The following is a 13,675-nucleotide window of genomic DNA, read 5'->3' as shown; positions in this document are numbered from 1 at the left end:
TAAATGCTAACTGCATTTAACCCTTGATGAAAAGTACTCTGCAGCATTCTCAAACTTTAATATAACACAACCACCTGAGAATTTTGGTAAAGCACATGTTTGATTCAGTAGGTCTGGGGTGGGATCAGAGGTTCTGCAACTTCTAATCAGCAACTGGATGATGCCAGTGCAGCTGGTCTTTGGACCACACACTGAGTATCAGGTTACTTTTCTGCTTTGGTAAGCAGAGTAGTGTAAATATAATAAAATTGTTACTTTGAATAACATTGTGCGTGTTGTTGATGGAGCCACACACTGAGATAGTTTAAATTTTTAGAGATATCCACTTGTTTTCTTGATACTACCTTTCTCATAAAAGTAAAGTGGGACCCAATGGGCAGAAAAGTTTTAGCTCTAGCGATATTTCTATCAGCACTTAGCATGAAATGTGATGTACTGTAGGTACTTAATAACTGTTAAGTACATTAACCTATTTGTCATAAACTTTATTATCAGCCTTGGTAACTCTAAAGGTGATATAGAGACACATCTGCTAAGGAGGGAGTTAATGATAAGAAAATATTACTAAATAAAAATGAAAATGTTGCCAAACATTGCCAATCAAACAGTATAGTATGGAAAATACTTGAAAGAGAAAAAAATTGAATATGCTAATAAGTGGTGGAATTTACCCCTGGCTCAGAAAAGGGAAGGGAAGAACCAGAATAATGTTCTGGAAGAAGGTGCCAGTAAGAAAACCCATGCTAGGGAAGTGGACACAGGCATCTCTGCCCCAAACATATGCTGGAATAGTCATAAAGTGAATGGAGATACGCCTTCCTCAGTCAGCCTACCCAGGATCAAGGGTATGTCTAGAAAAGGAAAAAAGGAAATACAGATCTTCCATACTAATCCATCCGCCTCCTACAAATTATGCTAAAAGGACTAAATTGGTACCAGTTATTTTCATAATCCCCCTACTTGGTGCAAGTATTGTGTAAATGTTTTTAACTAGGAGTGATTAGCAATATGAATTATTGGTAGTAGTTTCTAGCTTGAAGTCTTTCAGTACCCCAGATGCAGGGGAATTCTATGATAATTTAAGGGGTTGAGAAACTAATCCAGACAAGTATGTTACAATTGTCTTATAATGTTTTCTTCCTTCCTTCCTCCCTCCATTTCTTTCTTTCTTTCTTTCTTTCTTTCTTTCTTTCTTTCTTTCTTTCTTTCTTTCTTTCTTTCTTTCTTTCTTTCTTTCTTTCTCTCTTTCTCTCTTTCTCTCTTTCTCTCTTTCTCTCTTTCTCTCTCTCTCTCTCTTTCCTTTCTTTCTTTCTTTCTTTCTTTCTTTCCTTCTTTCTTTCTTTCTTTCCTTCTTTCTTTTAAATATATTAATGTGCTCTTCATGGAGTTTTCATTAAAATAGCTTTGATACCTTTGGTCTTCTGACATTTGGATATTGCCTATAAATATCAATTGGTAGGGTCCAGGTAATTATACTAAAGGTACCTATTGACTGATTATCATCTACTTGTAGATAGTTCAATCCACGCCATCTCACTGACTGAGGCATCCAAGATGAGGGCACATCCATCCAACCACCCATCTTCTCTATTTCTCTCATCCTCATACTCCTTTATTGTCCTCCCCCTCTTTTTTTGCCTCTATAACCATTCTGAATTTTTTTCAGTTCTTTGAACATGCTATAGTCTTTCTTCTTTCTGTTCCTTTTTAGCACTGGTTGTTCTCTCTGCTGGGAATATTCCTACCCATGTTATGTTGATTCCTATTAAACTTCAGGTCTCCTTAAGTCAAAAAATTAACTCTTGTTCATTGCCCCTCCTATGAGCTGCCCTGTACACTCTATAAACAATACTGGTCATACTTGTGTGATCTAACACACACACGTATATACCACTAGTTGCCTATACACACACACACACACACACACATATATATATACATTTATATGCACATACACACACACACACACACACACGCACGCACAAGCTCTTTAAAAAGACTGTGTCTCTCTTGCTCACTGTTGTAATTCCCAAGAATTAGCACACAGTAGTGTTCAATAAGAATTTGTTGAATGAAAGAATAAGTTTAAAATGTCCTAATTTTGCTCAAGTCTCTTGACTTTGGAAATCAAACACTATAATATGGAAAATATTGTCTCTATTGACATTTTCACAGGCTAAAAAATAATAAAAAGTTATGTGTTCTGTTAGTTTTAGCTACCTTCTCAAATTTTGCTTATGTTTTTATAGAACTGTAGTTTGGGGACCAAAAACCTATAAAGCCTTTTCAGCACAAGTCCCTAGAAGAGCTATATAAGTAGTGGGGTAACTTTTAAAATAATCTCCTCTTTCATGTTCTTTTTATAAAACTCTGAAGCCATGAGCCCTCTAGGATTTAAATAGTTAGAGCTGGCAATCTTCTTACATTTTGTGAGAATATGAGCAGTAGCTTGAACGTAGAACAGTAACAAAACAAAACAAAACAAAACACAAGGTATTTATCTTGGCTCCAAGTCTGCCAATAAACCTTTCTATTTCTCTTTTTATTGGTAAGACACAGACATTTTTTTAAAAAGTCACTGTTTTAATCTTTTGTACATTTACTCATCTTACAATTTTGTAAAGCTGCAGAATTTAAAATCTGATTAGTAAAGTAAAATGCAGTGAATAATATGCAATGCTTTCAAATTAATCTGAACATTATACCAGTAAAATATATTGGAAATATATGAAACTTTCCTAATTAAATCACTACAATGGCTCCCAGTACCCTAGGGAATAAATACTAAAATTTTTAGGATAGCATACAAGACTCTCTAAAATCTAGCCCTAATCAATGTTTCAAAGTTTTCTATCACTATTCTTATAGATCTTCTACTTGTTACTGTAATGAAAGTGACCAGCCATTTGCTATACCAGAACACAGGAGATACTTGAATGTTAGTTAGATATTAGAAACTGGGTTTGTTTTAACCAATGTAAGTAAAATTGGGGGGGCCTTCAACTAGACCAGTGTTTCTCAAACTTTAGCTTGCATCAGAAACACCTGGAGGGCTGGGAAAACTCAGATTTCTGGGCTCCACCCAAAGAATTTTTGATTCAGTTGATCTGGGCTGGAGTCTGAGAATTTGCATTTCTAACACATTTCCCACGTGATGCTGTTGCTGATGGCCCTGTAACCACACTTTGAGAATCACTGGTTTGCTTGTTAACTTCAACTAAAGTTAAAAAAACCAGAAAACCCCACAAACTTCCAGTTACAAGATAAATAAGATTTGGCGTTGTAATGTACAACATGATAACTATAGTTAATACCATACTGTATACGTGAAAATTGCTAAGAGAGTAGATCATAAAAGTTCTCATCACAAGGAAAAAAACTGTAACTATGTGAGGTGATGAATGTTAACTAAACTTACTGTGGTGATCATTTCACAATTATACACATACTAAATGATTATGTTGTACACCTTAAACTTATACAGTGCTATATGCCAATTATTTCTCAATAAAACTGGGGGAAAATAAAAAAAAATACTGCATCTTGTCACTCCTCATTCCAAATCTCTGGCACCTTGGCTTCTTCTTAACTTGTTTTGGTGATAAAAGCACTTATCACCATCTATATATTTTTTCTATATATTTCACTTATTACTTATATTTATTGTGTGTCTTCTTTGCTAGAATATAAGCTCCTTGAGTGCAGGGGTCTTTGTTTTGTTCCTGAACACATCCTAAGCCCTTGGCACATAGTAGGCACTCAATGTATATCCATTGAATGAACGAATGAATGAATGAAGGAATGACTGCGTTAGGTACATTGTACAACATACTGTTTCAAGTCAGTGCTATATAACAGTATCTTTTTGAAAATGTTGCCTGTTGCTATACAAGACAGTTACAAGTATCTAAGTTACTCAATGACAAATTAATTTCCTTTCCTGTTTTATCTGCTTGTTAGTCCACACATTCTTATTTTTAGACATTTCTACTAGTGGTCTGAGGATGTGGAATACACACATACACATATCTATTTAAATATATCCTGTACAATCGGTGTTAGGGCTGAATATATTCTAGATTGAAACAATTTCATAAGCAGACCCTTCAGTCAGCACATGGAGTTAAGGAAACTACATTTTAGTCCCTAAGGTACTGTGGATTTTAAAGAAGTAATTATCTTTGACATAAGGTATTTTTAGTCAATAAAGAGTAGAAACTCTATAGTATTATTTCCCACTGTCTATCTTATAGGACAACAGTTATTATAATACTAGTTTTCATTTCTTGGGGGCTTACTATATGACAGGCAATGCGCTAAACACTCCACATACTTTAGCTTATGTAGTTCTCATTACAACCCTGTTGGGAGAAGGAAATCAAAGTCCAAAGAGCTTCAACAGCTGGCATAGGATTACACAGCCGTAAGGGGCAGGGAAAGCTTCTACTCTAGATCTGTTTGAAACCTATTAAGATGAAAGTCTGAGTACAACAAGGAGCAGGAGTAAAACAGAATTCTTGGAGAAATATTATGACATAAATCCAAATTTGGGGCTCAAGGTTGAAAGGGAGCTGTTCCACATTCTATCTTCCACAGTCTAAGAGAGAAAGCTTGTAACAAGTAAGACCACTCATATTTCATGTAGATATCTCCTGCCTGAGGTTAAAACTGTATTTTCAAGAGCAATAGAATTTTTCCTTTAAATTAAAAACAAACCCAAGATTTTAAATGATTGTTTCCCATTGTATTGCTCCTTTCCTGTCACTGTTTTTGATCTAGAACATGGAGTCCTTGGCGGAGAAAGGAAGGGCATGATCATTCATCTCCATTAACAGTCTTGAGTGGTTTCTGTTATCTAATAATTTCTGAGTTGACAGACGTGGAAATGCTCATGGAGTTAAATGACTATTCATCCACACTGGACTTTTACTTAAGCTCTGCATATATCTTTCACAGTCAGGTTTCAGGTCATGTCTCATTAATTGAGCAGATCTTTGAAGATTCTACTCTTTTTTCAAATAAACCTCTTCTTGGAGTTATGCCAATGAAAAAGCAGAACCATTCTGTAACAGTTTAGTATTTGGGGGGAGAGTAGGGAATTATTATGTTCTAAATTCATTTATGATACATTGCTACATTAGAGCAGAGTCAACCAAATTGCATTCACAATGAAACCAAAACCTGTCATTTTTCATGTGTTCAAATTCACTGCAGAGATGAACACTAGAATGACCCAAGTGCAGATAACCACTCTTTCTTTCGTCTATTTGAGTCCATTATTGTCTATGTCTTACTCATATGTTTGGTCTTAAGATGATCTTAAATATATCTCCCTCTTCATCATTCTTTTTTCTCTTTTATTAGTCATCTTGTTTTCCAAAATGTGGTGCTGTAGGAAACAATTTTACTTCATGGAGAGTGAGAAAGGACATTGTTTTTATGAATATTGTACTGTTTCTACCTAACAGATTGAAAATTCTTACCCCTTATCAATGAAGTTAACTGATGTGTGTGAGTGGATTGTCTGAGAATTTCATGACCTCTCTCCCGTGCGTGAGCAAATGAAGGATGGAGAGTCATCCCTTTTGTACAAATCAACCTTTTTTTTTTCCCCAGTAACCATTAATTCACTTACATTTGCAAGCATCTGGGGCAGAGAAAGGTCTTCGGAGGTCCCGGTAGAAGCCTGGCTTACATCGTTGGCAATGCTGACCTTCTGTGTTGTGCTGACAGTCATTGCAGATGCCACCACTACGATTCCCTGATGCCTCCCACACATTAATGTCAAAGTGACAGGCATCAGCATGTCCATTGCACTTGCAGGCTGGGAAAAAGAAGCATGGGAGGAAAACAAAGAATTAAAAATAAAATGACAGGTTCTCTAATATTCAGGCAGTTAAAAGTAGGGTAAGCTGATTCCTAATTTTTAAAAATTCAGTTTTTTCACACTCAGAGATATAGAGAACAGACTTGTGGTTGCCAAGGGGGAGGGGAGATGGGGGAGGGATGGAGTGGCAGTTCGGGGTTAGCAGATGCAAACAATTATATATAGAATGGATAAACAACAAGGTCTTACTGTACAGCACAGGGAACTATATTCAATATCCTGTGATAAACCATAATGGAAAATAATATTTTTAAAAGAATGTATATATATGTACATACATCTATATGTATGTATAACTGAATCACTTTGCTGTACAGCAGAAATTAACACAACATTGTAAATCAACTATAGTTCCATTAAAGAAAATTTAGTTTTTTGAATAGTATGCATTTTCACAGTACAAGATTCAAAACAGTATAAAAACGTTTATACATTAAGAACTCTTTCATCCTGTTTCCTCTGGCCTTCAGTAGCTGCTTTCCTTTCTTCCTTCCTTCCTTCTCTTTCTCCCTTCCTTCCCTCCCTCCTTCCTCCGAGCCTAGAAGGAACCTTCTGGTGGGCAGAGGTTAGTAACTTGGCAGATAGATTGATTTACCTTTCATGAAGTACTATTCCTCAGCTATTGCTGTACTGGTGAGTATGAGGTAGTCTCCTATAGAAGCCTTAATTTTCTTATAGAAGAGGCTTGCAGAGTTTCTTATATAACAATTTCTCAAAGGCATTTCTAAGATTATCAGTCAATAGCGCCAAGTGACAAGTCTCTGTGTTCTATATGTATTTAGATATGCAGCTGGTTTCGGTGGAAAGGGCCAGAATGGCACTCTAGGAATTTAGGAGAAATTCTTTAGATTCTCTTGATGAGTGATTTGAATAAGGATCCAGACTTTTTTCTGGAGGTCAACTGCATTTGAAAATGTTTGTGCTATTGTTTTTCATTGTTTCCTTGATGTGTTATGATATTTTGACCAGACTCATAGTCTTTAAAAAGCATATTGTAAGATAATTTAAGATTTATGCTTAGAGGAAATCCTTTACATCTCCTAGAAACTAAAATAAATCAGTTATGATTCCAAATTATGTAAGGGAAGAGACTTCTCACAATTTTACCCACTGTACTTGCCTTTAAATCCCAGTAAAACTGAAATCTGTGAGTGTAAAGGTTGTTACGGGCATGTGTATTTCTCTGTGCATGTGTATTTCTATTTCATGTATATTTCATTTTGAATTGCAAAGAAAAAAAATGATTCATGTTCCCATATTTTTTACCCTTCTATCTAATCTCCAACCTCAAACCCAAAGTTAGCCATGGCAATGTTAGTCTCATTCTTGATGAACTGGCTTAGTTTTAAATCTAATTTGTCACTACAAGTATCATAAGTGAAAAGAAAGGCATTATGGTATTACAGAAAAAAAGCATTTAATTTGGAGTCTGAAGACTAGGGATCAAGTCCTGACTCTATCATTTACTAACTTTGGCAAGTTACTTAATCTTATTGAGCCTCAGTTTCCTGATCTCTAAAATGGGATTAATACCACCTACTTTATAGGGTTGTTTTGGGAACTGAATTCAAGATAGCTATTTTCATGATTATAATTCAATATCTCAGCTATGATGGTAACTGCACATTCTAATCCTCAGTTGCTCTTGCGTCTAGCCATGTTTTATTATGTCAAAGTCTCAGGGAGGGTGCTTAGGTCCCACATAGTGTCCCAGCAAATGGGCAACACATTCTTGGCAAAATAGTATATCGGTGATTTTGCAAGCAGTAATTGTTTCCAAATGGCTGAAGTTACAGTGGGCAGTGATATGGTCTATGTTTGATATGGGCTACTACTTTATATTGTGTTTCTAGAGACAACAAGGAGTCCATAGATGTTTACTTTACAAAGAAGGCTTTGAGTCTGTGTGTTTGGTACTTACTTCTGCACTCTTTTGGAGACCCTGTTTTGCCATCAGCTGCCTCCCAGGGATGGTCATTGTATAAAGGTGCACAATGTTGGCAGTGGGTGCCTGCTGTGTTGTGCTTACACATACACTTTCCATGGACCTGCAAACAAAAATAAGTAAGCGCTATGAGCACAAACAATGCTAGGAAAGAACACTCTTCCCACAACCTCATCTCATTGGTTGGCTTTAGCCATATGACATTCATTCATTTTTGCGAAGAAGTTGGTCATCAAGATGAAAGATCCTTTCTTTAGTTTGTCTTGTTGTTAATTCATATCCTTGGCTGTAGGATATGTGACCCTAATGAGCAATTCTGAGATACTGGCTAGGCATTTACTTAAATTTTTTTTGTTTTGTTTTTTGTTGCTTTTTGTATTTTGTTTTTGTTTTTAAAATTATTTATTTATTTTTGGCTGCATTGGGTCTTCGTTGCGGTGCACGGGCTTCTCATTGCAGTGGCTTCTCGTTGCGGAGCACGGGCTCTAGGCGCACGGGCTTCAGTAGTTGTGGCTCACGGGCTCAGTAGTTGTGGCTCGCGGGCTCTAGAGCGCAGGCTCAGTAGTTGTGGTGCACAGGCTTAGTTGCTCTGCGGCATGCGGGATCCTCCCAGACCAGGGATAGAACCCGTGTCCCCTGCATTGGCAGGTGGATTCTTAACCACTGCACCACCAGGGAAGTCCCCACACTTTCACAGATTTCCCCTAGCCTCCTAGCACCACAGCTTGGTTAATTTTGTTTCCTCTTCCTGGAAAGTCTCTTCCCTTCTGCCTGTCAGAAATACTGCCCAACTTCAAGAACCATCTCAAAACCCAATCCCTCTCATAAAGTCCTAAATAATTTCTAAAAATTAATATTTGGGATCATCTGGAATACTTCCTAATAACTAAGTATTGCCCTGAATTCCAGTAGCAAAATGCATTTATTGACACATGATGTCATGACTGTACAAATGAACGTTTTGTAAAGCAGTTCAGAATGGGATTCCCAAATTTGGATCTATGAGGTATTGTTGTTGTTTTCTTGAGAAACAGTATAAGAGGTAAATCAGCATAAAGGTAATAAATTATATCAACCAGTCAACAATTATTTAATGAATATCTACAAGAGAGAGTTGCTATGTTAGGCAATGTTTGGTACACAAAGCATTACAAAACATGATTTCTGTCTTTAAGCAAAGTATAATGTAGCTGGAGAAAAAAAATTTACATAGAAAAAAATTACAGATAAACAAGACAATAAATAAATACCTAAGAAACAAAATGATGTTGGAATTCAAAAGATGCAGAAATCACCATAGATTAGCAGTTGTTTATGAGAGGGACTGGGTTTTGAGATGGTTCTTGAAGTTGGGCAGTATTTCTGACAGGAAGAAGGGAAGAGACTTTCCAGGAAGAGGAAACAAAATTAACCAAGCTGTGGTGCCAGGAGGCTAGAGAAAATCTGTGAACAAAGTTTATTTTAATACATCCAAAATATTCTGACTGTGATGATAAAGGAACTACGAAAAACAACATGTACTTAGAGTGGCCAGAAACAAAATGAATCTTAGAGTTCAACAAATGTGGAAATAACCAAAACCAGTACATTGATGTACTACTGCTGGACGTAATTTAACACTTGAGTAAGTTGTGTTATCTTATCTAGGATCCCCTTTCTCTTTTCATTCCCTTGGTATATATGTCTTTGGTTCTACTGGTAGAGGCACTCTGAAAATAGCATATGCATTATCCAAGTGTGTTACATGACTGCTGTAGACCTTTATGCACACATAAAGTTCAAGTGCAGGATTTATTCAGGGCTTGGAGGAGCACAGGCTACTTGTAAATGAATCACATGAGGCCTAAGAGTTATAATCTGGGAAATTTCATAAATAATAATTTTGGTGGCCATCTTGCTAAATTTAATTTCTATGTATTGTAAAGTAAGGTTTTTGTGCTTAATGAAAACTAATTATAGCTGTCCTTTTCATTCTTAGGGATTAGCCAGGATATAGATTTTTTAAATGGTAGAATTGACTCAGAGTACAATGCTGTTGCAAAAACTTTTGTTGATTTTCTTTATAGAAACCCAGCTAATATTATAGATTCAACTTATTGGTTTTGCTCTTGGAATGCCCAAGTGTAAGGTGAGTTATAGTTACCTATTTTCTTGGGCTTCTCTTTGTGACTATGCCTGCTAGGAGCTGTTTATACATAAAGTCCCATGGAGTTGTAATAGTTTACTATACATCACTATTCACATGTCCAGGCAAGAGCTAAAGACAAATTTGCACTCAAATTTGGAGATCTGCAGGAATTCAATTTCTACTGCTCTGTAAGAATGAGGTCTTTTCATCCTAGCTCCTGGATATCTAATTTTTCATATATTCTGGTAGAAATGCTCCAGTCCAACTGCTTTTTATTAAATATTTTAAATTCAACATTCTTTATCATAATGAAAAAAATAGAAATTCTATCAAATAACTTCTGCATGGTAAGATTCTTTTTTAATTGAAATATAGTTGATTTACAATGTTGTGTTAATTTCTACTGTACAGCAAAGTGATTCAGTTATGTGCATATATATATATATTCTTTTTCATATTTTCCATTATGGTTTATCACAGGATATTGAATATAGTTCACTGTGCTATACAGTAAGACCTTGTTTATCCATTCTATATCTAATAGTTTGCATCTGCTAACCCCAAACTCCAACTTCTTCCCTCTTCAACCCCCCTCCCCCTTGCTAATCACAAGTCTGTTCTCTATGTCTGTGAGTCTGTTTCTGTTTCGCAGATAAGTTCATTTGTGTCATATTCTAGATTTGCATGGTAAGATTCTTTAAAGGCTCTCAGTAAAAGATGGATGATTCTTGTTTACTTATACTAGATCCTGATTTCAAACAAAATGGAGTCTTTTGAAAAAATGAATAAGAAAAATCTTCCAAAGTTGAAGAATTTAGTGAAGCGAAGGCATACTTATGTAGCTGGCACAAGTTAGTAGCATAATGAAGATTAGTAGAAAAAGCAGTTTTGTAACTGTCTAAATTCTATAATAACCTGTGAAAAAATAAAAAACAAACCACTACATACAAAACACCCAGGATACAAATATTTGATAGAATTAGAGTCAAAATTCCTAGAATAAACCATCCCTAATTCATCATTGCTGTTAAGGAGATTATATGGAATACTATCTGAGGAGGGCATTTGAAACAATGTTAAGAAGTCCAAAGTAAATATAATAGAGACCAAGGTCAATAATTGCTATCTGTATAAAACTCTAAGTGCGGTCCCTGAGGTTGTGTCTTGAAGAGTACATAGGATTTTCCTTAGGGAGCAAAGACAAGAAGATAACCCCAAAGGAATATTCTGAATAGTCAGTAAGTAAACCAGAGGACATGTGTTGAATAAGTAGGTTCTATCTAGACCACGGAATACATTAAATAGCTTAAGAATGATGAATTTATCCTGTAATACTGAAGATCCATTGAAGATTTTTGAGTAAGGAAGTGATTGAAAGTTATATTAAATATACTTTATTTTCTTCTCTTTTAAAAGATTTCCTTTTATCTCCTATCTTGTCTGTTATGTTGTTTCTTCCCCCTCCTTTATTATTTCTTTTCCAAAATTTTTTACCCCAGCTTATACCTTCCAACAGCCAATGGCAGTCAAATGTATTTTCTGATAATGTTTAGAATTTTAAAAGGTTGTTAATTTTTATTTTATTGCTTTTTTGTATCCTTCCTACTTTTAAAACAACCACTTATTGAATACTATATAAACATAGATGCTGCAAATTATTGCTACTTTTCTTTAGAGGAACTAAACTATCATTATAAGTCAGTTTATCTGGTTTGGTCTTGGAATGCCCAAGGCCTATATGTAATTTCACCTAACTCATAGGTTAGTCCTGGCCCACAAATTCCAGGCCTCAGGAGGCCACAGACATTTAGGGAAACCTCATCAAACATTCACATGTATCACAAGATAATGTGGACAGGTCAGTTCCCTCTGGAGTAAGGATTTCAGAGCATTCCCTCATTCCTGCATGCCAAGGATTGGGATGAACCTCCCAGGGTCTGAAAGATGCAAGCCCAGCAAATATTTCTGCACACAGAAAAATTCAAGGAGCTGTCATTTTGAGAATTACCAAAAATAGCTGTAAATCATTACCTAGACCATTTGAAACAAGAAATCTTTCCTCAGCAATACAACTGTTACAGTTCAAGCTTGAAAGATCACCCACTATTTGATGCTCGTGAAAAATGTGCAAGTAAAACTAGGTCTTCATTGAAAAAAAAAACAAAACAGAAAAAGGAAAATTTAGTAACAAGTTAAACATAGCTCTTATTTGGTACACAAACATAAGCTAGATAAAGAGCAGGAAAATGGGATTATGTATTTAAGGCTTAGTTGAAGAAGAGTGGTGTCTGGCTTTATAATTGGAAAATGAGAAATCTATTTCAACAAAAAAATCTACAACTCCTAATTATCTAAGAGGTATACCTTGGCATTTTGGATATTCTATGAATTTCATAAACTCCTCTGCTATACTGAGAGTATGTTTCTCTGTTGATGTCAAAAGTTTTCCTACCTATATCTGAAACCAAGCAAGACCCTGTGGGACTCCTGGGCATGAAAGCCTTTCTGTGTCCCCCGTTTATTGTTTGCAGGGAATAGCCTTCAGCCTCCATGACCTTTCCTGAGTTCCAAAGGGCAGGTCCAAACAGTTGCTAATCAAGGAATGGAGGGTATGCAAAGATAAGGGAGGAGCAGCCAAGAAACAGTAGTGCAGCCTTGGGGCAGGGTCCTGCTTCTGCCTCAAGGGACACACATAACAATACCTTTAAGCTCTTTACAGAACTAAAATTCCCAACAAATGGAAGATGTTAGCATTCTTCATTCCAGAGAAGCTTATCAAGAGACTACCTGGGCCAGATTAAAGGAACCAGAGAAGCTCATTAGGAGACCACCTGTGGTCAGATTAAAGGAGTGCAGGCTCTGCACACACCCTGACCCTTATCAACAATTCCGCCCTTGAACCATTGCTATAAAACTCCTCACCAAATCCTCCCAGGTTGGGACACACACTTTTGAGAGGCACGAGCCCACTGTGTCCCTCTTTGCCTGGCAAAGCAATAAAGCTGTTCTTTTCTACTTCACCCAAAACTCTGTCTCCAAGATTTGATTCAGCACCAGTGCACAGAGGCCAAGTTTTCAGCCTCATGTCTAATAGTATTTATTTGTTACTAATATTAACCTACTTGCAAGTCATTTTTAGCATATTTGTCTTACAGGGAGGGAATCATACAAACTTTGAACCAGTAATTTAAGGAATTACTGGAACAGCTTGCTCATTAATACCTGTGCACTTTGACAAATATTATATATTAGAGGCAAATAGACATAGAAGAGAAAATACCACTCCTTCATATGTAAGGCTATATAAGTAAGAATCTAGGTGGGGGCAAAATGAGGAAACGATTCTTTCAAATCCGTCATTGGAAGATACACATCTTGCTTAGAAAAGCTGCTTTTTTAAAAATTATTTTTAAAAATTTATTTTTGTCTCTGTTGGGTCTTCGTTGCTGCGTGCGAGCTTTCTCTAGTTGTGGCGAGCAGGGGCTACTTTTTGTTGAGGTGTGAAGACTTCTCATTGCGGTGGCTTCTCTTGTTGCGGAGCACGGGCTCTAGGCACGCGGGCTTCAGTAGTTGTGGCTCGCGGGTTCTAGAGCGCTGGCTCAGTAGTTGTGGCACACAGGCTTAGTTGTTCTGCAGTATGTGGGATCTTCCCGGACCAGGGCTCGAACCTGTGTCCCCTACATTGGCAGGCAGATTCTTAACCACTGTGCCATCA

The 13,675-nt window shown here is 36.5% G+C and overlaps 1 protein-coding gene across 2 annotated transcripts in view; it reads right to left on the bottom strand.

The window, feature by feature from the left end:
• Window positions 1–13,675, bottom strand: part of NTN4 (netrin 4) — a 108,375-nt gene that overhangs the window by 35,497 nt on the left and 59,203 nt on the right. For both annotated transcript variants that reach the window (XM_061205453.1, XM_061205454.1), the window contains exons 4-5: window positions 7,809–7,935; window positions 5,636–5,824 (exon numbers count right to left, since the gene is read on the bottom strand). In XM_061205453.1, the coding sequence (XP_061061436.1) occupies window positions 5,636–5,824; window positions 7,809–7,935 (316 nt within the window). The remainder of the gene's footprint in view (window positions 1–5,635; window positions 5,825–7,808; window positions 7,936–13,675) is intronic.

The sequence above is a fragment of the Eubalaena glacialis genome, chromosome 11 (genome assembly GCF_028564815.1).
Source record: "Eubalaena glacialis isolate mEubGla1 chromosome 11, mEubGla1.1.hap2.+ XY, whole genome shotgun sequence".
Lineage (NCBI taxonomy): Eukaryota > Metazoa > Chordata > Mammalia > Artiodactyla > Balaenidae > Eubalaena > Eubalaena glacialis.
This window is presented reverse-complemented; position numbering and strand designations above follow the sequence as displayed.